Source organism: Argopecten irradians, chromosome 3 (genome assembly GCF_041381155.1).
Source record: "Argopecten irradians isolate NY chromosome 3, Ai_NY, whole genome shotgun sequence".
In the NCBI taxonomy this organism is placed as follows: Eukaryota; Metazoa; Mollusca; class Bivalvia; order Pectinida; family Pectinidae; genus Argopecten; species Argopecten irradians.
In genome coordinates, this window is record NC_091136.1 from 25,265,224 (window position 1) to 25,290,142 (window position 24,919).

Consider the following 24,919-nt stretch of genomic DNA (forward strand, 5'->3'; position numbering starts at 1 on the left):
TAATCAACTAATTCATTTGTGTTTCGTGGAACCCTTGTATGTTGCGAAATGACCATAATCGGTCTCATTCTACAGCTTTTGGACATGTAATATACATTTATCGTTTTGTGCATTCTGGACATAAGAACATTTGGAAGAGAATAAGAATCGTTCGGTCGGGAATTATGCGGAACAACGGAACGAGTAGACTGGATTTCCTGCCTTAGTACCAATTCTCTCCGCTAGGCTGCGCTCATAAGTACTAAGTTGTATTTTCGGAGCGAAGCCTAGCGGAGAGTAGAAAAGCTACTACAGGCAACCCAGTCTACGGAACACGTTTAATTTACCTCCCTTTCAAGTATTAAAATGGCGCCAAGATCAATAACGTCAATTTATGACGTCATAAATGACTTGCTATTGTTACGCCAATAGTGCCATGCCGCACAACAAGATTCTACTGCCCTCTTCCGTCTGAGCTGTTAGCTATAGACGTCTATCAAGCATTCTTATTAGTCAACGGTTATTGCCATCGATGGAAGGTATGTTCTTCTATTTACACATATATACATATATATATGTATCCAGGCGGAGGTTGGTGGACTGATGTTGATTAACGTTCACACAGATAGCCTGGAGTCCTAATAGGACGTCCTCTCTTGTATCACGTGAAATGCGTCATGGTATGAATGTGTTGTATATGCTTGAGGTAAAGTATAGGTACACTTATGTATTTGGAGATTGCGATGTATTATATTTTATAATGGTGTGTCTCCTTGTAATAACGGAACTCTAACAATATGTTATATTGCTATTTCACCGAAGATGAAGAATACTATCAAAGACTCTTCGTGAAGAGTATAATATTCTACCTTGTCAGCGGTCACATGATACTACAAGGACTATAGAGACTTGGTTATTGGGCATATTGGGCATATTGGGTATGGCTGACTCTGACTTACATTCAAGGTCACAGGGGCTAACAACTAAATTGACTAACAATATCTTGTGAAGTTCCAATATGCCTAAAAAGGTAAAAAGCCGTAAAATTGTCCTATGATATAGTATACATTAATTATAAGCTTATTCTTATGCCAGTATAATAATTACTTTTATCATTTTGCTCTTTTTAACTCTATAGACCTACTTAGAGAATCACTGGGCTTGCAACCTAAGCGTCTGGCTGGTTACCATGAAGGTGAGTTTGTCTAGGTGTATACATGTGCCATATACATTTCTGATTAACGTATTGTCCTAAGACTTGATAGATAATTGATCTATTTGTATAATGTTTCCAACCGTCTTCATAAAAGAAATTCGGCATTAATAATATGCTTCGAATTTAATCGAAGAAAAGAACATCTCTTAGATATATTCTATTATGCTTGTATTTAGGTTTCATTGTCTTGCATTTTATTTCCAGAAGCTGTTGCCAAACCTCCTTCGGTTAATAGAACTGATATGACGTCTCAAGAATGGACACAATACCTTCAGAGTAAGCATCTTAATCTTTGTTATAATACATGGTCAAGTTATGAAAATATATATCAAATTATTTTATTTTTTCCCATAACCGTCAAGTTTACTGTGTTAATACTTTATGGAGGGCTGAAGTTGGTTGCGAGTTCCTAGTTCCTAGTTCCGTTTAATAAACGGAACTAGGAACCAGACCCGAGTTCCGTTTAACTTAAACGGAACTAGGAACCAGACCCGAGTTCCGTTTAACTTAAACGGAACTAGGAACCAGACCCGAGTTCCGTTTAACAAAAGTACTGGCCAACGAGCCGAGTTCCGTTTATTAGGATTTCTGCCTCTAATTGAATGTTCAATTACATATTATATATCGGAATCGAACTCTGAGCTTTCAGCAGCGATACGACACAGAATTAATCTCTATAACACAGATTTTCTTAAACGGATCTGACACCTAGACCTCAGTTCCGTTTAACTTAAACGAAACCAGGAACCAGACCCGAGTTCCGTTTAAGCTTATACGGAACTAGGAACCAGACCCGAGTTCCGTTTAACAAAAGTACTGGCCAACGAGCCGAGTTCCGTTTATTAGGATTTCTACCTCTAATTGAATGTTCAATTACATATTATATATCGGAATCGAACTCTGAGCTTTCAGCAGCGATACGACACAGAATTAATCTCTATAACACAGATTTTCTTAAACGGATCTGACACCTACACCTCAGTTCCGTTTAACTTAAACGAAACCAGGAACCAGACCCGAGTTCCGTTTAAGCTTATACGGAACTAGGAACCAGACCCGAGTTCCGTTTAACAAACATACTGGCCAACGAGCGGAGTTCCGTTTATTAGGATTTCTACCTCTAATTGAATGTTCAATTACATATTATATATCGGAATCGAACTCTGAGCTTTCAGCAGCGATACGACACAGAATTAATCTCTATAACACAGATTTTCTTAAACGGATCTGACACCTAGACCTCAGTTCCGTTTAACTTAAACGAAACCAGGAACCAGACCCGAGTTCCGTTTAAGCTTATACGGAACTAGGAACCAGACCCGAGTTCCGTTTAACAAACATACTGGCCAACGAGCGGAGTTCCGTTTATTAGGATTCCTATCTCTAACTGCATGTTCAATTACCTATTATATACAGGAATCGAACTTAGAGCTTCCATGAATAATACAGCATAGAATTAATCTCCTTAATACAAGTTTCCTTAAACGGATCTGACACCTAGACTCCAGTTCCTTTTAACTTAAACGGAACTAGGAACCAGACCCGAGTTCCGTTTAAGCTTATACGGAACTAGGAACCAGACCTGAGTTCCGTTTAACACAAATATACTGGTCAATGAGTCGAGTTCCGTTTATTAGGATTTCTGCATCGTATAAGATATTAAATTCCGTTTATTAAAATTTCTACCTGTAATAAGATGTTTAATTACCATTGTAATACAGGAAGCGAACTTAAAGCTTCCATGAATAATACAACATAGAATTTCTTCAACGGGTTTGACACCTAGACCCTGGTTCCGTTTAACTTAAACGGAACTAGGACCCAGACCCGGGTTCTGTTTAAGCTCAAACAGAACTAGGAACCATATTCGAGTTCCGTTTATTTGATCGGAACTAGGAACCAGACTCGAGGTCAGTTTAGAGCCGACGCTTGCATAGATGTGACTTTTTTTAGATATATTTTTTACAGGAATTGTCTTTGAAATTTCATGACCATGTAATCAAAGTAAAAATCATTTCAGTATAGATTTCTTTACACGAAGTCGACAACGGGACCTGTTCTGTTCTGTTTAATATTATGCGGATCTAGGAACCAGTTCCTAGTTCTGTTTAAGCCGATGTTGGCCTATACATTGCCTTTAAAGACTTTAATGAATATCCTGATGCTTAATAGTGCCCCGTATCGCAATACGGGTGCCTTATAGTAATCAGGTTGTCGGTCTATCTGTCCGTCCGTCTGTACGTCCGTCCGTCCGTCCGTCCGTCCGCCTGTCCTTTTTTAGTTCTTTTTTAAAATTTTTTCTTAAATTGCAGATGTAGGTTACCTTAGTGCCCTTGTTCTGCATATTACATTTTTGGGCCAATCGGTCAATATGATGGCCGACAGAGAAACAATTTTGATTTTGGTAGTTGAAGATATTTATCTCTATTAAGCACCAAAGGGATCTGTCTGAAGTTTCAGAGGTTGGTTTCCCCTAGGTTCCTAGTTGCGTATAAGGCATTTTTGAACCGATCTATCAACAAGATAGCCCCAAATGGGCCATACAACTCAATCAAACAAAATCAACAAGATGGCCAAGAGGCAGTCATCTTGGATTTTAATATTTATTGTTTAAAAAGCAGAGAAAATATTCCTCTTTCGTCAGACATACATCATTCTTTGGTACGCGCCAAGAATCCTCTAAGATATCTTGTAATATATACTGTCATCAATCATTTCGAAATCAGTGCTTCAATTGTACATTTCATTGTCAAAATATTACTTTTCCTAATCGCAAAGCACCTTGAGCGGGGCCTATTTTGACGTGTCAGTGTTCTAGTATTTAACAGTAATCGTCTTCGGAACCTTTAGGAACTTATAATCACAGAAAAACTCAATATAGCGTAGAAACGGAGTCGAAAAACCATGCCCGAGTTCCGTTTAAATCATACGAATCTAGGAATTAGACCCGAGTTCCTTTTAACCCAACGCAATCAAATTCCATATTCAGTTCACGTGCTTTTACTGACCAATGAGTTCGTTTATTATGATTCCCACGTGTAATAAGATGTTTAACTGGACATTTTCATTGGACAATATGACGGGTGTTTATCTAACAAGGAAAAGTGGTCAATGGCATTCATATCTTAACTCGAGTTATGAAGAAGATTTTTTCCTCATCTCGCACGCTTAAGTTAGCCCTGTTGCACCTCAGTTTTGGTCAAAGGTTCAAGCCCCTGGTTATGCAATACACGATAGACTGCCGTCCTCTTTGCCTGCTAAGCTTGAGTGTTGAACTCTGGAAACTTGGTCAATGAACCAGGTAGTGTTCGGCTCCAAGGAGCACCACACGATGGAGAGGCTGTTGCGTCTCTCCATCCAGAATGTCATATATAAACTTGAAAACTTCTGCCCTGAACAGGACATTGAGAGGATTGGCTTCTTTGAAGGTGTCATTACTCGTCAATGTCAGACGTGGTCCCTTCTGCCTTTTTTGAAGAGAATTCAGACGTTGAAGGCCATTACCTCACAGAGGTCAGTACCACCAAAAAAGAAAGCTAGAAATTCTGCTCCCACTGTTATATGCGACCGAAGTCAAAGCCTTATTTTAAATGGTAACATTGGGAAGGGTAGGAAGAGTACAAATCATTGGGACAAGACGAAAAGTTCCTGATTCGTCTCTCCGTCCTTGCTCGTTCCATACGAAAGGTCTGTTCTTGAGAATTCAGCCAGTCTCAGATTCAAGTCCTCCTCTCGTAAATTAGGGTTTGGGTAAGGCAACAATTCTCCATCTGTGAAGGTCTCGATATTCCTCGTTTTCATCTTCCTGTAGGAGATCGTCAGTCCACCTTCTTTCTAGAGTCAATGGAAGGATATCACTCAGGACCCTTGAGCCTTTTCTGTAGTGAAGGAGCGGTTTGGCATTCCATACTTGCGGCATCCGCACTTTGTGTCAAAGTATGTATTTTTTCCCTCCTTCGGGGGTTCCGGAGATGGCAGTTTCTATCCGGGAGGAACTAAGGACCATGCTTTTAAAGGGCGCGGTCGAGGAGGTGCCTATTATGGACTACACACTCGGCTTCTATTCCAGAATAATTCTGATCCGCAAGAGGTTTGGAGCTTGGTGACCCATCAACTGCTGCTGGTTGTAGTGTGATTTCTGCACTCTAGGGAAGACATGTTCACAACTATGTCGACGAATTCCTAATGATCCATCTAGTTCGGGAATCTTTGGATCGGAACACCCGTCTGGTCATGAAACTTTTGCTTAGAGTTGGCTTAGTTCCTTAAAGAGTATGATGTTCCCCTTCTTAAAACATTGTCTTCTTGGGAAACCGTTTCCACACGGTTCATGGTATTGTCATTCCAACTTTGAAGAAATTCGAGAAGGCCAGAGATATTCCTCTGACCTTCAACGGCTGGCCCCTCGTTGGTATCTAAATATTCTGTGTTATCTCAACTCATGGGGTTTGCTCGGTGCAGTACTCTGAAAGGCAATTACAAATGTATTTCAGGGGGTTTCGTTGTCGGTCATGCCAGCTCCCACCGTTAACATGTTCACGGATGTGTTCATGGAAGTGTTAGGGTCTTACCTCGACATCCATTGCCAGTCGATGGAGTGGTCTCGGGAACATGCAGAGGATGATGGCTCTTCTGTTTTCTCTGCAGACATTTTAGAAGATTCTGCATTCCAATGCAGTTTGAATGGCTACGGACAACTCTACAGTGGTCGCTTATCTGGAGAGAAAGGGACACCAGCTCACGTCCTTTGTGCCCTCGCTATCAGTATTTCCGTATTATTCCTATCTATAAGGAAATGCAGTTAACAATTTTAGTCAAGCATCTTCCAGGAAGCGCAAATGTTCTGGCGGATAATCTCCAGACGGCGCCAGCTGGTTATGACAGAACGGCATCTATATCCCTCGACCTTTTTGCCTCTTTTCTCAATAATCAGTTGTCAACCTTTGTCTCTCCGTGGCAAACCAAATGGCTTGGGCCATGGACGCAGGGTTCTACAGAAGTTTCTAGAGCATTATTGCTCCTTCTTTCCGATAGCGCCACTGTTGCCGCGTCAACCCTGGTTTTCGGAGCTCTTGTCGTTTCTGGTGGCTCGTCCTCTGGTTCTCTCACCAAAAACAAATGTATTTCGTTAGCATCGGCCCCAAACGTTACCTTCACGCTTGGACGTGATTTCAGGAGTCCTAGCTCAGACAGGCTTTTCTTCGGATATGTCAGCTCGCATCGCCCGATCAATTAGGTCTTTCTCCTCTGCCGCCTTCCAGTCACGCTGGAAAATCTTCTTTGATTGGCGTCAGGAAGATTGATCCGGTCATGGCCTCTGCCCAGCTGATTGCGAGTTTCCTTCTCTGTCTTGTTTAGGGAGCACAATCATGTACTATTGCAGGCTATCACACAGCTATTGCCAGTGTACTTTCTTTCCGTGGTAAACCAGAGGTAGGATCTTCATTTCTTTGTTTTTCTTTAAATGGTTCAATCTGGACAGGCCTAACGTACAGTAGTTAGCTCCACAGTGGAACCTAGAACTCGTTTTAGAGTCATAAATGGGGGCTTCGGCTTCTAATGGGCCTTTAGGATCGGACTTCATAAAGTTTTTAACTTTTAAGACTGTCTTTCTGCTTGCTGTTGCCTCAGGCCACATGAGAAGTTATATTTATGCATTGTCTTTTCGCTCTTTGCGTATTTCATGGGCAAGAGCTAGCTCTGCCGTTACCCTTCTCACTGATCCTGAAAATTGGGCAAAGAATTGGGAACCAGGTTTTTCGCCCCATTCCATTAGAATCCCTTTCCTGTCAGTCTCTATTGAGTCTTGGGAGAATTATCAGATGCTTTGTTCCTGTCGGGACCTTAAAACAGGGTCAGCAGGATATCTCCTTCCAGTCCATCTCCACATTGATATGTCAGGTGATCAAGATTGCTTATGAGCCGTCTAATGATCAATATCATGCGGAATGCAAGGTGAGGGCTCATGAGGTTAGAGCCCTTGCGACTTCTCTGGCTCTCCGCAATAGGTCCTTGTACCAGGACATCAATGTCTTCTGCCGTTTGGCGTGGTCAGTCTACTTTCACCTCCGGTCTCTGTCCTTCCACTCTGATGGACTGTTTTCTGTCTGTGACTGTTCCTCCTCAGTATACATTAAATGCATTTATGGTCTTTTAACCTTATGCGAGCAGGTTTCACAATGGTGCACCTCTTTCCACGGAGAGGTATATCCGTTTTTACCTTTGTTCATTCAACCCTGTTTTATATTCTCTGCCTGGGGCCTGTCCCCTACATTTACCATTTGACTGGGCTGCCTGGCTTCGGACTCGCCATTACGGTAAGAAAGACAAATTCGCATACTAAAGTTATAGTAGCGTATTACTGTAAAGAAATTGAGGTTTTTCAATGTAAAACCAATTTACATGATGTAAAACTAACAATGACATTATGGGGTTCAACTCTTCTGTCCTCCCTCCCTTTCATCCTCAGTCATTTGGCCTCGTGGCTACATAGAGGTGTTTAGGAAGGGACATCATTCTATATACTCTCGTCGAGTACGAAATAAGGTACGGTAGGGAGACGGGATTCTCAAATATAATGTTTTCAGGGCTATAAAAATTGGTGTATGTAGTGAATTTGAATTATAAAGTTATAGTAAGTATTATATCATGAAAGTGGCTTAACATTGAAAAAAACCCTCTAATTTCGTTATAAAAGACTTCTTCTCTAAAACTAAGCACGATATATAACAACTCATATTGCAAAGGTAGTATCTGTATGGGGCGAGGATACAAAATTATAAAAAGGGTGTGGCTTATCCCCTTGGGCCTGAGGGGCGGGGCCAAAAGGGGTCAATTTGTTTATTTCCATATAAACGACTTTTTCTCTGAAATTAAGTATGGGATAGTACTCACTCATATAGGGATTGGATTTCGTTTTTATGTTAACCATGCTTGTATGGAGCAATTCCTCTAAGAATATATTCTATGGGGCGCGTTAGCGCCCCATATTGAATATATTCTTAGAGGAATTGCTCCATACAAGCATGGTTAACATAAAAACGATATCCAATCCCTATATTTACACTCACACGACTTTTTTATTTATATTTTATGCAATAAAATCGTCATTTGAAAGTGACGTAATTATTCAATAAAAGTCGGTCAAAAGTGGGAGGAGCTTACTCAATTGAACAGCGAATGATGACGCTTCACGTAAGGTAGAATTATTCATCCGCGACGACAAAAAAGTTCAATATTTTAGTGTAAAATAAACATGACAAACAAAGTAAATTTCAGAGATAATTTTATTTTATCAGATCAGAACTTTAATATATTCAATTTTGCTGAAAGTTAATATATAGCGTAATAACATAAAGAATTTGTACACGGACACATGTGTGAACTCGGTGACCGTTATTGTGCAGCGAGGCGAACCTGACGCACGCTTACACACTTTAGTTTGCCCAAGTTGTCAAAACACCGATTTTCAAGTAGCTCAATGTGTTTGAGATGTCGTCTGACTTGACGGTATTACATCCTTGGGAGCCATGTGATTATATAATCTACGCTTAGATCCATATCGCCATCGATAGATGAAACAAATTCACTTGTGTTCGATGGATACAATGTATTTGTGGTGACGCGGAACTGTCAACACGTGGATTATTAGCGGTGCATGTTTTATAATACACATGATTAAATACTCAAAGAACAAAGACAAGAGGATATGTTTATAACTGACCTCTATCAGAGGGTCTCACACCCGTCCACCCCAAAGGCTCGATCGTAGGACGAACATAGGCACAGAGGTAATGTTTACATTTGACACCCATCATTTTTAACAAAAATGAAAGCACGTCGCCCCGGTCGGGATATTTTCCGTTTCTTTATACAATTGTTAATTTAAAAATTTTTTGAATCATATATAAATATAAAACATGTATATATTGTATACATTTTTTTCCAAAATTCTATGAAAAACAACAATATACACGTAATGTTTCGTCAAAATGTAAACAAAGCCATGTGTTTCTTTTAAAAAAAGTAGTCCTTTTACGTTGCACAGAACATTTCCTTACGCAAGTTCAAAGTTCAATGTTACCATGCAGTTATGGTAAACAAAATCGGCTAGTATTAGCGTATAGTGACCAAGCCTAGCAAGTGTAAATATATTGCGATGGTAGCATCCTTAAAGGAATTCAAAATTGGAAAAAATGCTGGGACTGACTCTCTACCACTATTGATTTGCACTCATAATCATATGATATTGAAAGCATCATTATATGATGGAGATTTAAATTAAGCAAATCGTGGAGCCTGTTTTGCTATTTCCAACTGTAAGAGTTTTTGTGACAATTACTTCACAAAACAGGTGATTCTTCGTGATCTATTTTGTTGACTCACGGAAGGATATTCTTAACCAAGATCAATAGGTACAAATATACATGTATATTTCGAAGGCAGTTTTGGTTTATGCTTGCAGTTCGATAAAATGCACATCAATTTAACTATATAATGCTATAGAGGATTCCTTATTGTTAATCATAAGTATTGTTGATAAAACTGGGTGAAGAAGACGAGTAGGATCCATTGCCTAAAGAAAATACCCGTTTCCTTTCTGTCAATATAAAGTATGGAGGGCTGAAGTTGGTTGCGAGTTCCTAGTTCCTAGTTCCGTTTAATAAACGGAACTAGGAACCAGACCCGAGTTCCGTTTAACTTAAACGGAACTAGGAACCAGACCCGAGCTCCGTTTAAGCTTATACGGAACTAGGAACCAGACCCGAGTTCCGTTTAACAAAAGTACTGGCCAACGAGCCGAGTTCCATTTATTAGGATTTCTGCCTCTAATTGAATGTTCAATTACATATTATATATCGGAATCGAACTCTGAGCTTTCAGCAGCGATACGACACAGAATTAATCTCTATAACACAGATTTTCTTAAACGGATCTGACACCTAGACCTCAGTTCCGTTTAACTTAAACGGAACCAGGAACCAGACCCGAGTTCCGTTTAACTTATACGGAACTAGGAACCAGACCCGAGTTCCGTTTAACAAACATACTGGCCAACGAGCCGAGTTCCGTTTATTAGGATTCCTATCTCTAACTGCATGTTCAATTACCTATTATATACAGGAATCGAACTTAGAGCTTCCATGAATAATACAGCACAGAATTAATCTCCTTAACACAAGTTTCCTTAAACGGATCTGACACCTAGACTCCAGTTCCGTTTAACTTAAACGGAACTAGGAACCAGACCCCAGTTCCGTTTAAGCAAATACGGAACTAGGAACCAGACCTGAGTTCCGTTTAAGCTTTAACTGAACTAGAAACCAGACCTTAGTTCCGTATGACCCCACGCTTGTATAAACATTTGTAAAGCTCATCTGACCTGAAGGGCCTGATATCGAATATAATAATATATGATATCTTATATAATTCGATCAAATTCTGGATGGACCTTGCTTCTTCAATAAATTTTAAATTGGCTTGCCATAGCATTTACTCATTTTAGCTCAACTGGTCCAAATGACCGAGTGAAGTTATGCGATAACGCGACGTGTGGCGTTTATGAATGAGACCGGAATTCTTTTGAAATTAAATGGAAATTCCTAGCAACAGATCTAGACCGTTTAAGCCCAGTACATACGATTTTTACAGATATCTTTATCTAATCCCCATGGTAAAAGGATTTTATTTTTAATTTTAAATCTAACAATGTTTCATCGAAATATTTAGATTTCCAGATTATTTTTCTCCATTTATTTTTATTTTTATGTGAAGGAGTATTTCAAATTAATATTTTTCTGATATTTTAATTGAATTAACAGTTCCACTATACAAGAAGACAATACATAAATATACCGCAGTCTCCCAAAACACGCACCTCACACAACATACACGCATCACACAGCATACATGGGGGCCCGTCCTTACATGACCATAGCTGTTAATAGGACGTTAATTAATCAAACAAACAAACAAACAAAAAATCCTCTGAAAAAATGTAAGGACACATGTATATATATATACATGCAATGTCTTACGATTTTGTGTGAGTTTGAAGTGATGCTGGGTGATTTTGATGAGTAGACTCCAGGGTTGTTTACTAGCTAGCCAGACTTTGTCTTAATATTAGAAATAAAACACTTATATTTCCACTGACCCTTACTTCCAAAAAAGTTTTTGAAAACAGTAATAACATAAGAACATTGATATCGATGGCCTAAGATGGGGTTACAACATCAACATCATCCAAATTCATGATTTACTGCGTAGATTTTAATCTCTATGTTAACAGAGAAGATTCCTTACGCTGTTTTGTTGTCTGGTTCAGTCAATTAACGCGCGGTAATTAGGACGACGACGTGAAATATATTATGAAAATTAACATTTAATTCAGTTTGATTAAATTGTTTAGAATTTGATGATAAGTATAGTATTCACTGTAATAACTTTTGTGACTCTAAAAAAATATCAAACTCGTTTTACGTTACAATTCTAAAAACTAAAAATCGTTACGGAAAGGTTGTGGGACTTCAAGTTAAATTCTCCATAGGAAAGCATTAAGGAGAGCTATAATTACTTAACAGATGTGTTCCCTTTCACTTCCGCAATGCTTTTCTATGGAGAATTCAAAAGTTAAATTCCTAATGTTAAAGTTGTATTGCTGCTAATTTCACTGTAACGATATGTAACTTAAACATTTGATATTTAAACATTGACATGTAACTTGATGATTTAGCTCCCCAAAAGCATATGTCGGCCTATAAGAGAGCCGAAATCTAGGAATCATATATTCCTGGTTTTGAATAAAGCGCCTTCAATCACCGCCATGTTCAGTGACTTCGGATTCCGAATCGTATCATTTGACTGACGTTCGACACGACCTGCACGTTGTGAGCCAGATAACTAGCGTAAGCGCACATGTGTTTGTTTACGTTTTCCTTCTGGCTTATATGAGCAAATCATGCTGGTATATGTCCACAGATAGAGTATTTGAAACATCCAATTTACACATTACCGTAAAATATTGTGTGGATCAAATATAGTAATGTGCGAGCATTATTTTCTGTGTAGATAGAGTCTGATGAGGTCGACCACATGTTTTGTTTATGAAAAATTGTTGATGTTTTCTCTTGGTTTCACAACCCTCGTTTTACTTCGAGATTGTCGAGACGATGTTCGGAAGAGTTCGGAATGATTCGGCATGTTTCGAGTCTATATTTCACGTGTACACGTTAAATTTTTTTTTTTTACTTTTATAATTAAAGATATACTTGGAGTATTTTGTTGAGCATGGTTGTTTTAATACTGTTTCTTTGTTTTATTCTATATACAGCATACACATATCTTATTAAAAGTATATAGATGTGTATATTTTCAATTATTTTCAGGAAATTTAACAGTATTGAGAGCAATGACAAGTGTATATATATATACACATGGACTGTTGGTCATTGTCTGTCAATATCTGAGTAACATTTGGTCTAATTAGTAATATAACATGTTCTTGTATTAAAATAATATTTAATCCATTTGACTTGTAACATCTTTGTCAATAAAATTTGTTGAAATGAAAAAATTAAAGATACTTCCAGTGCTGCAACTTTATAAAAAGTGGTAAAGTTAGAAAGTTTGAAACTCAGGCAGACGGAGAAAAATATGTATAACACTTGAACACATTTTACTATGACAAAAAGAGCGAAAGTTATAGACCATACAACTTTAAGTACATGTATATGTAAAGTTGATGAAGCTGGACAGGACAGGGCAGGACACAGGGTTTTCTCTCTCTTTATGTATACTATGACCAGACTGTTTAATCCCAACAAGTACATTGTATATTATCGACTACATGTACATGTGGTTAGTACAGAAAAGAAAACAGAACCCAGCAAGGCCCAGTTTCATGAACAGTCCTTAAATATAAGGAATCCCTTAACTTAAAATTATCCATAGGAAAACATTACAGATTTTAAGGAAGTGCTCCTTAATTTAAGATTGTTTCCTTAACCTTTGTAATGCTTTTATATGGGGAAATTTAAGTTAAGGAATTCCTTAGAGTTAAGGAACGCTCATGAAACTGGGCAAAGTCCAGGAAATTCGTAATCCGGACAGTTTCGGCTGGGACTGAAAAGTTGTCCGGATTATTGAGGGTTCATTGTATGACAAAATAAACAAGAGGTTAAAGCCTGTACATATTTGTTCCTTTTGTTTTTTCTATCAAAAGGTAAGCTGGGGAAAACCTCCTACATCAAACTGAAACCAAATCCCGAGGAAGGCTTCGACTACAGTACGTATAAATATATATAGTCGCTAAAACTATTGGTCGTCTAGTTCGACGGAAGTAGCCAAAATGCAAAAAACAAAAGGAATGTAAATATCAAAGTCATTGATTAAAAGGAAATCATTCAATTAAAAAAGGGGAAAAAATTATGACCATTTTTTAACAATTCTTCATTCCTCAGCAGCTACAGAGACAGACATGATCACACCTGCGTGGTTAAGATATCTCCCAGACGTACCAGGTAAGTATTATATAAACTCAACATAAAAAAACTCCGATAAATTCCAATTCCAAGAATATTAGATCTATTATTATAACAACAGTGATTTTTTGTTGAAAATATTTTAAATGAAAATGTTTTCATTAATATAGACAGAAAATCAAAATTAACTACCTGGTATTTTAATGGAAAAAAAATGAAAATTGCTATACTATAGAAATGATTATCACAGAAATGGAGGAAGAAAGAAAGGGAATTTCAATTAAGACAATTTGATATACCAGAGTTACTTCCCTTCGTTTTATTCCGTCAATACTGAAGGTAGCCGTATTAAGTACCACCGAATGGCCATATGTGATATATGCATTAATGTGAAAGGTTAAAAAAATGTTATGTTCTCAAGTTAGTATATTAATGATAATTAATGAGACTTCTATACAGGCGTTTAGAGGCCGCGGTGACCGACTGGTTTACAGGTTCCGAACCAGACATTCATGCATATATAACCACAAGCCATCCACCTCTGCGTCGTGAGTTCGAATCCCGTGTAGGGCAGTTAAGGTAGCTCCATACTTTTGGGAAACCCCGTGTCGGGTTTTCTCCGGATGCTCTAGTTTTCCTCCGCTATCTAAACATGACTGTAATGTAGGACGTCAAACTAACGAAATCAAACCAAATCCCTGGAGGCTTTAATAAGGAACTCCCGTAATGGGCTCGAGACTTCGAATGTGCGAACATCCTGCTCAGCAAAAATTAATTTACCCATGGAACGAGGTAAGATTGCTCAAAAATTACAAACTACATGTATATCGAAATATGCTGATATCTGCTATGAAGATTATTAATTTTACAAAATATGTATCTGGAAGGTGTGTGATTTGGGTTAAAAATCACTATTTCTTGCAATTTTCAATATACTTTTGTTACCATGACATACGCATGCTTAAAAACCCATAAAATACAAACCTACTCCCAATCTATGCACTGTATACCTCAGTATTTACATACCGGGCCATATGCTCTTACCAAAGGGAGTGGAACTTGAAACGAAGGGAAGTAACTCTAATAGATCAGACTGCAATTTATGCTACAAACTCTAAACTCCCATGGTAATGTTCATATAATGCAAATATCGGTAACATATCTTATCAATAACCCTATATGATAGATGATGAAAAGGATTTTAGAAAATAGAAAAGGAATTTAGACATAATATTAGAGTTGTATACCCGTGACATGTTATTCTTTCTTCAGTATTCTATTGAAATTAAACCATAAGGTTTGATGAATTAATAAGCTGTGAAATTCTTGACAATGACCAGACAAACATGTGTGGTGCCTTGTAGACATTAGTTACAGCGTAGTTTTTTGCACTGTAAAATTCTTGTTTTTATGATTTAGGTATGTTTAGATGAACATTTACATATGTACATGTAGACATTTCTTTACAATTACTAAGAACAGTGTAAGTGTAGACCACAACTTAATTGACAACAGGAAACAAATTTTCAATGCGGTGGGAAGGTGACACGTCTGTTAAGGAGGAGGAGGAGGCGATGAGGAGGAGAAACGACGACAGAAATAAGATCTATTACGACCTTTTATACAAGAAAGATTACTCCAAGACTGGCAATGGTAGGCTTGACTATTCTCTCCATGGCTTGCAACAAATGGAAGGAATGAATCTCAATTGGCAATCCTTCTTCTTGGTTTAGAATTTGTCGAATTCAAATATTTTTCAGAAGTTAATGAAGTAAATCAGTAAGCAATATTAATTTCCTGCACGATAAATGATTGAAATACAAGTTTCTCTTAGGTAATAGATCATATGGATTTCGGGTTGCTTCCTTATGCTATATACTACACATATACAAGTTTGTCACTAATTATAGTGTAATATAATCTGGAGCGATTAAAAAATCGTTTGATTTCAAAGGAAATGGACACGAAGATCCTATATATACACTATACAAATATATAACACATTGATGATACAACATCCCACCAATAAAAAAAAACTGTATTATTTATATTGTATTCCAGAATCCTTGTGGTTCAACGTTGAAAAGAAACACAGAGCAACCCAATCGCTACACGACATCGTTCTTACCGTGAGTACATCTAAACGGTTCTTAATAAACAGTCATTACCGTGAGTAAATGTAAACGTTCCTTACCGTGAGTACATGTAAACGGTCCTTACCGTGAGTACATGTAAACGTTCCTTACCGTGAGTACATGTAAACGGTCCTTACCGTGAGTACATGTAAACGGTCCTTACTGTGAGTACATGTAAACGGTCCTTACCGTGAGTACATGTAAACGGTCCTTACCGTGAGTACATGTAAACGGTCCTTACCGTGAGTACATGTAAACGGTCCTTACCGTGAGTACATGTAAACGGTCCTTACCGTGAGTACATGTAAACGGTCCTTACTGTGAGTACATGTAAACGGTCCTTACCGTGAGTACATGTAAACGGTCCTTACCGTGAGTACATGTAAACGGTCCTTACCGTGAATACATGTAAACGGTCCTTACCGTGAGTACATGTAAACGGTCCTTTACTGTGAGTACATGTAAACGGTCCTTACCGTGAGTACATGTAAACGGTCCTTACCGTGAGTACATGTAAACGGTCCTTACCGTGAGTACATGTAAACGGTCCTTACCGTGAGTACATGTAAACGGTCCTTACCGTGAGTACATGTAAACGGTCCTTACCGTGAGTACATGTAAACGGTCCTTACCGTGAGTACATGTAAACGGTCCTTAACGTGAGTACATGTAAACGGTCCTTTAAGTGAGTACTTGTAAACGGTCCTTACCGTGAGTACATGTAAACGATCCTTAAAGTGAGTACTTGTAAACGGTTCTTACCGTGAATACATGTAAACGGTTCTTTACTGTGAGTACATGTAAACGGTCCTTACCGTGAGTTTATGTAAACGGTCCTTACCGTGAGTACATGTAAACTGTCCTTACCGTGAATATATTTAAACGGTCCTTGCCGTGAGTAGCTCTAAACGGTCCTTAACGTGAGTGCGTGTGAACGGTCCTTACCGTGAGTACATGTAAACGTTCCTTACCGTGAGTACATGTAAACAGTCATTAGTGTGAGGATATGTAAACGGTCCTTACCGTGAATACATGTAAACGGTCCGTATTGTAAATACATGTAAACGGTCCTTACTGTGAGTACATGTAAACGGTCCTGTGGTTGACTGTGTGGCTTTGAAGTAGGGCGTCGCTGTCTCTGTAGTCTTCAAAGGCAACTTTGCAGGCCTGTGATTGGTTCAGATTTTTCAGATGTTGAGCTGCTTTCCGTTTTACAATAAGATAGTTCAAGGCCATCCTCGATTCTTAGGGATTCTGATCACTTACGGTCTCTACACCATAGACAGTGGCGTAGCTAGGTCTGGATAGGTCTGCATGCCTGGGGGTTCAGGGGGCGACAGCCCCCTGCTCAGGGACCAGGGGCGAAGCCCCGGTAGGGGGTATGGGGGGCGAAGCCCCCCAGAAGCTGACGGGAAATTGTTACAACGTAGTAACCATTTTACTTCTTTGGTAACTATTAACGTATATACCAATGGTTAAATGGAGGTAACGATATTTAGTTGACAACCATTCAAAACTATACTAAACTAACTGTGGTGATTTTTTTTATATACATACAATAGTACTATACTAGACTCCCCTGACAAGTGCTCGAACAAAAAAACAACGGATTTTTGTCTGTAAAAATTAAAATAGTAAGCAATGGGAGAATTTTGTGTTATTTCAACTGATGAAAAACTTATGACGAATATTTTAAACAAAATTGATATTAAGTTTACGTAATTGCGTAAGAAGGGACCAGTCCTCGACCACCTCAATAAAAAAATTAAACATAGTATTTATGACCTATTTTTCTACATATTCTGTGCTATTTCTAACAATTACAATAACAATTTTTTTTCTTAATCAACAATCTGTTCATGTTCTACAAAAATAAAAGTCAACTATTTCGTGAGTAGACACCGAAAATCATGGATTAACACGCGTTTTAACGGGGTGGGATGTGAACTAAAGTTGAAAAATTCACTTTGGCCAAGAACATATTGCAATTGCTATTTCAGTTGATTTGCTATCATTTAAAAGATGCTCCACCGCCGACAGAGCATAAATGGTATTCATCATTTGAACAATAATTAGTGTTTTTATCGTGTATATATACGTATAATTAACACAAAAAATAATATGAAATAATTTACTTTGCCTTTGGTACATGCGCAGTCAGTACATCATTCCATATAGGATATAGTGGCACGGAATTTTTTCGGGATGCAATTAATTATTTTTTATATTTTTAACTTGAAGTAAAATTAGAATCTCAAACTTTTCAATGGTGGTAATGGTCTAAAGTAAGTAACTTTTGTAACTGAAGAAAAACACTAAATCGTCTGCTCCTGTTTTTAATAGTGAAAAAATACCTTTTGTCAGCGGTGGAGCATCTTTAAATATAGTTATATGGTTTTAGAATATTTCTCACTTTTCATGCGATGTTGTTTATTTTGGTATTCGTAAGTGTTTCCCGATTCAAAATCCACATTTGCTTGAGGGAATTTAGTGAAGAAGTCTAATATTGTCTTCGACAAGATTCAAACAATCAAATTTAACAACTAAATGCACGTGGTAACCGGAAATATATAGACTATTCTAATAATTTTCCAGAATGGCCAATCTTCAAGTCTGTCAAATGTGCACAAATGTTTGAGTACATCTAAACGGTTCTTACTGTGAGTACATGTAAACGGTCCTTAACCTGAGTACATGTAAACGGTCCTTACCGTGAGTACATGTAAACGGTCATTATTGTGAGTACAAGTAAACAGTCCTTACCCGAGAGTACATGTCAAACGGTCCTAACAGTGAGTACATGTAAAACAGTCTTACCGTTCAGTACATGTAAAACGTCCTTACCGTGAGTACATGTAAACGGTCCTTACCGTGAGTACATGTAAACGGTCCTTACCGTGAGTACATGTTAAACAGTCCTTAACGTGAGTACATGTAAACGGTCTCTTTACCGTGAGTACATGTTAACGGTCCCCTTACCGTGAATACATAGAAACGGTCCTTAACGTGTGTACATGTAAACAGTCCTACCGTTAGTATGTACTTAACGTTAGTACATGTAAACGTCCTTACCGTGAGTACATGTAAACGGTCCTTACCGTGAGTACATGTAAACGGTCCTTACCGTGAGTACATGTAAACGGTCCTTACCGTGAGTACATGTAAACAGTCCTTACGGTGAGTACATGTAAACGGTCCTTACCGTGAGTACTTGTAAACGGTCCTTACCGTGAATACATGTAAACGGTCCTTAACGTGAGTACATGTAAACAGTCCTTACCGTTAGTACATGTAAACAGTCCCTTAAACGTGAGTACATGTAAACGTCCTTACCGTGAGTACATGTAAACGGTCCTTAACGTGAGTACATGTAAACAGTCCTTACCGTGAGTACATGTAAACGGTCCTTCCTTTACCGTGAGTACATGTAAACGTCCTTACCGTGAGTACATGTAAAGGGTCCTTAAAACGTGAGTTACATGTAAACGGTCCTTTCCGTGAGTTCGTGTAAACGGTCCTTAACGTGAGTTCATGTAAACGGTCCTTACCGTGAGTACATGTAAACGGTCCTTAACGTGAGTACATGTAAACGGTCCTTACCGTGAGTAAATGTAAACGGTCCTTACAGTGAGTACATGTAAACAGTCCTTACCGTTGAGTACATGTAAACAGTCCTTACCGTGAGTAACATGTAAACGTCCTTACCGTGAGTACATGTAAACGGTCCTTACCGTGAGTACATGTTAAACGGTTCCTTACCGTGAGTACATGTTAAACAGTCCTTAACGTGAGTACATGTAAACGTCCTTACCGTGAGTACATGTAAACGGTCCTTACTTTGAATACATAGAAACGGTCCTTAAAGTGAGTACATGTAAACGGTCCTTACCGTGAGTACATGTAAACGGTCCTTACCTTACATGTAAACGATCCTTAACGTGAGTACATGTAAACGGTCCTTAACGTGAGTACATGTAAACGGTCCTTACCGTGAGTACATGTAAACGGTCCTTACCGTGAGTACATGTAAACGGTCCTTAACGTGAGTACATGTAAACGGTCCTTACCGTGAGTAGATGTAAACGGTCCTTAACGTGAGTTCATGTAAACGGTCCTTACCTATGAGTACATGTAAACGGTCCTTAACGTGAGTACATGTAAACGGTCCTTAACGTGAGTACATGTAAACGGTCCTTAACCGTGAGTACTTGTAAACGGTTCTTAACGTGAGTACATGTAAACGATCCTTAAAGTGAGTACTTGTAAACGGTTCTTACCGTGAGTACATGTAAACGGTCCTTAACGTGAGTACTTGTAAACGGTCCTTACCGTGAGTACATGTAAACGGTCCTTAACGTGAGTACATGTAAACGGTCCTTACCGTGAGTACATGTAAACGGTCCTTACGTGAGTACATGTAAACGGTCCTTACCGTGAGTAGATGTAAACGGTCCTTACCGTGAGTAAATGTAAATAGTCATTACCGTGTGTACATGTAAAGTGTCCTTACCGTGAGTACATGTAAACGGTCCTTACCGTGAGTACATGTAAACGGTCCTTAACGTGAGTACATGTAAACGGTCCTTACCGTGAGTACATGTAAACGGTCCTTACCGTGAGTACATGTAAACGGTCCTTACCGTGAGTACATGTAAACGGTCCTTACCGTGAGTACATGTAAACGGTCCTTAACGTGAGTACATGTAAACGGTCCTTACCGTGAGTACATGTAAACGGTCCTTACTGTGAGTACATGTAAACGGTCCTTATTGTGAGTACATGTAAACGGTCCTTATTGTGAGTACATGTAAACGGTCCTTTAAGTTGTGAGTACTTGTAAACGGTTCTTAACGTGAGTACATGTAAACGATCCTTAAAGTGAGTACTTGTAAACGGTTCTTACCGTGAATACATGTGAACGGTTCTTTACCTGTGAGTACATGTTAACGGTCCTTACCGTGAGTTTATGTAAACGGTCCTTACCGTGAGTACATGTAAACGGTCCTTACCGTGAATATATGTAAACGGTCCTTACCGTGAGTACATGTAAACGGTCCTTACCTTACATGTAAACGGTCCTTATCGTGAGAATAGATGTAAACGTTCCTTACCATGAGTAAATGTAAACGGTCCTTACCGTGAGTACATGTAAACATGGTCCTTAAAGGTCCTTACCGTGAATACATGTAAACGATCCTTAAAGTGAGTAGTTGTAAACGTTTCTTACCGTGAATACATGTAAACGGTTCTTTACTGTGATAACATGTAAACGGTCCTTACCGTGAGTTTATGTAAACGGTCCTTACCGTGAGTACATGTAAACTGTCCTTACCGTGAATATATTTAAACGGTCCTTGCCGTGAGTACATCTAAACGGTCCTAAACGTGAGTGCGTGTAAACGGTCCTTACTGTGAGAACATGTAAACGTTCCTTACCGTGAGTACATGTAAACAGTCATTAGTGTGAGGATATGTAAACGGTCCTTACCGTGAATACATGTAAACGGTCCGTATTGTAAATACATGTAAACGGTCCTTACTGTGAGTACATGTAAACGGTCCTGTGGTTGACTGTGTGGCTTTGAAGTAGGGCGTCGCTGTCTCTGTAGTCTTCAAAGGCAACTTTGCAGGCCTGTGATTGGTTCAGATTTTTCAGATGTTGAGCTGCTTTCCGTTTTACAATAAGATAGTTCAAGGCCATCCTCGATTCTTAGGGATTCTGATCACTTACGGTCTCTACACCATAGATTATATCATTGTAAAACTGAAGGCAGCTCTGAGGAAAGCCACACAGTTAACCACAATGTACCGCTATACGTCTCTTTTGATGTGCATTAAAGCCCTAAATGACCTGTTATGTTCTGTTGCCTCCCATTTTACTATGAGATAGTCTAGGGGGTGCTGAGATCATAGTTGATCGGAGCAGGATGGTCCAGGGGTGTAGAGATCGTAAATGATCGGAACCCCTGGAGTATCGAGGATGACGTCTTATTAACAGCCAGGGTCATGTAAGGACATGCCAGGTTTTATCGTGGAGTCAAAATAAATACACTTATAGACATAACAAAACGATGACAAATGACTCGTCATACTCCTCAAGAGAGAAAGAAAATGGAAAAATGAAAAGATGGAAAATTATAGTTGATACACATATTCTTTTGTTTTTCAGCGTACGAGAAATGATGACGTCACAGGATCAGTCACCAGCAGCTACTGTGCTTGATTTGACAAACATGGCATCCATGGTCACTTGCTCAGCAAAATTTCCAGAAATTTCAGGAAGAAAACCATTTCAAACATTAAAATAAAAATGTTCTAATCTATATTTTCAACAGAAATGACTTGAATGTTAATTTTAAGATCTTCTCAAATAAAATACGAATAAAATCGTTGATCTGGCAGATGTCTCAAATATCAAAGAATATAGCAATGGAATCACAATCTTACTTGTTGTCATAGATAATTCTTCACGCTTGCATTTGGAAACTACATCTGAAAGGTGAAAGTTTTGGAGACTTCCATAAAGATACTTGCTGAACAACAAGCCATCATCTTCAGATCAGATTATGGAAAAGGGTTTTAAAAACAAATGCAAATCAATAGGGGTCATACATATTGCAACCAACAGCCCATAAAGCTGTATTTGCCAAATCGTTTATGAATATGAAAATTTAAGAATATTCTGTATACATCTAGATACTTGTATTGCAGTCAGAGGGCTACATTTAAATATGCTCTACCGCTAGAAAATAGTATTTTTTTTCTCTCAATAAAAACAAAGGGCAGACGAATTAGTATTTTTCTTCAGTTGCAAAAGTTACTTACTTTACACCATTACCACCATTGAAAAGTTTGAGCTTCTAATTTTACTTCAAGATAAAAAAAATTATTAAAAAAAAATTGCATCCCGAAAAAAAATCCGTGGCACTATGTCTTATACGAAATGAAGTACTGAAATTGTTTTATATTATTTTTGTGTTAATTATACATACATGATTAACACCAATACTATTCAAATATGATGTGTATAATTTATGCTCTGTCGGCGGTGGAGTATATTTAACTGATTTCACTTACAAAATTCATACAAATTATACATAAAATACTTTTGACATACTGTTTTATTTAATTGTGGATGATGTGTGCATTTGCATGTATGTATCCTGTATGTGTTAATGTACACAACGACACCTACCATAGGTACACATAAAGATGTAGGGGGTAAACGGGTCTTACAAGGACACCTACCATAGGTACACATAAAGATGTAGGGGGTAAACGGGTCTTACAAGGACACCTACCATAGGTACACATAAAGATGTAGGGGGTAAACGGGTCTTACAACGACACCTACCATAGGTACACATAAAGATGTAGGGGGTAAACGGGTCTTACAAGGACACCTACCATAGGTACACATAAAGATGTAGGGGGTAAACGGGTCTTACAACGACACCTACCATAGGTACACATAAAGATGTAGGGGGTAAACGGGTCTTACAAGGACACCTACCATAGGTACACATAAAGATGTAGGGGGTAAACGGGTCTTACAACGACACCTACCATAGGTACACATAAAGATGTAGGGGGTAAACGGGTCTTACAACGACACCTACCATAGGTACACATAAAGATGTAGGGGGTAAACGGGTCTTACAACGACACCTACCATAGGTACACATAAAGATGTAGGGGGTAAACGGGTCTTACAACGACACCTACCATAGGTACACATAAAGATGTAGGGGGTAAACGGGTCTTACAACGACACCTACCATAGGATACTTGCTGAACAACAAGCCATCATCTTCAGATCCAGATTCTGGAAAAGGGTTCTAAAAAACACACCATAATAAAAACCATTGAATATGAAAATTTAAGAATATTCTGTATACATCTAGATACTTGTATTGCAGTCAGAGGGCTACATTTAAATATGCTCTACCGCTAGAAAATAGTATTTTTTTCTCTAAATAAAAACAAGAGCAGACGAATTAGTATTTTTCTTCAGTTGCAAAAGTTACTTACTTTACACCATTACCACCATTGAAAAGTTTGAGCTTCTAATTTTACTTCAAGATAAAAAAAAAATATTAAAAAAAATTGCATCCCGAAAAATAATCCGTGGCACTATGTCTTATACGAAATGAAGTACTGAAATTGTTTTATATTATTTTTGTGTTAATTATACATACATGATTAACACCAATACTATTCAAATATGATGTGTATAATTTATGCTCTGTCGGCGGTGGAGTATATTTAACTGATTTCACTTACAAAATTCATACAAATTATTCATAAAATACTTTTGACATAACTACTGTTTTATTTAATTGTGGATGATGTGTACATTGCATGTATGTATCCTGTTTGTGTTAAGATGTACTCAACGACGCCTACCATAGGTACACATAAAGATGTAGGGGGTAAACGGGTCTTACAACGACACCTACCATAGGTACACATAAAGATGTAGGGGGTAAACGGGTCTTTACCATAACTAAAGGATGTAGGGGGGTAAAGGGTCTTACAACGACACCTACCATAGGTACACATAAAGATGTAGGGGGTAAAACGGGTCTTACAACGACACCTACCATAGGTACACATAAAGATGTAGGGGGTAAACGGGTCTTACAACGACACGTACCTACACATAAAGATATGTAGGGGGTACGGGTACTAAATAATAACCATGATTTTTATATAAGAATCAGAAACAATATTAATAGAGAATGGCAACTCCGCCAATGTACGAACTAATTGAATTGTAATGGTCTAGCTACATAATGGATTTTATATTTGACCTCGACACCTACCATAGGTACACATAAATAAAGATGTATGTTTGCAAAAGTTAATCGGGTTTTTGATGGTTTCCAGTTACTATTTTGGAAAAAAAAATAATATTTTAACTTAAATACTAATATTTTGCATCCGGGAATTCCGATTTTCGATCCCAGGTATTGCATTTTCATGGCTTTACTAAAAATCATATTTGATAACATCAATATATCAAACATAAACAGAAGTTTAACTTTGATGTACATTAAACATGTATATTTAATTTGGAATGACATCTGTTCGTTCAACCAAAGACA

General features: G+C 38.2%; 1 protein-coding gene across 4 annotated transcripts; it reads left to right on the forward strand.

Annotated features, from left to right (window-relative positions):
• The first annotated feature begins 358 nt into the window (after positions 1 to 358).
• LOC138317978 (uncharacterized) lies at positions 359 to 22,917 on the forward strand. 4 transcript variants are annotated; one of them, XM_069259976.1, is made up of 8 exons: positions 360 to 518; positions 1,118 to 1,174; positions 1,400 to 1,471; positions 13,419 to 13,481; positions 13,657 to 13,716; positions 15,193 to 15,330; positions 15,739 to 15,806; positions 21,982 to 22,917. In XM_069259976.1, the coding sequence occupies exons 1-8, from the start codon at positions 512 to 514 to the stop codon at positions 22,033 to 22,035; spliced, it is 519 nt and encodes a 172-aa protein (XP_069116077.1). In that variant the 5' UTR covers positions 360 to 511; the 3' UTR covers positions 22,036 to 22,917. The 4 variants fall into 4 exon arrangements, with proteins under 4 accessions (XP_069116079.1, XP_069116080.1, XP_069116077.1 ...); XM_069259977.1 differs by having other exon boundaries at positions 13,660 to 13,716; XM_069259978.1 differs by lacking the exon at positions 15,193 to 15,330 and having other exon boundaries at positions 359 to 518.
• The last annotated feature ends 2,002 nt before the right edge of the window (positions 22,918 to 24,919 follow it).

Bases quoted from the DNA above. Each gene is read 5' to 3' on its own strand.
- LOC138317978 (XM_069259976.1), top strand. The intron at 13,717-15,192 runs GTAAGTATTATA...AATTGACAACAG, and splicing joins ATATCTCCCAGACGTACCAG to GAAACAAATTTTCAATGCGG. The intron at 15,331-15,738 runs GTAGGCTTGACT...ATTGTATTCCAG, and splicing joins TTACTCCAAGACTGGCAATG to AATCCTTGTGGTTCAACGTT.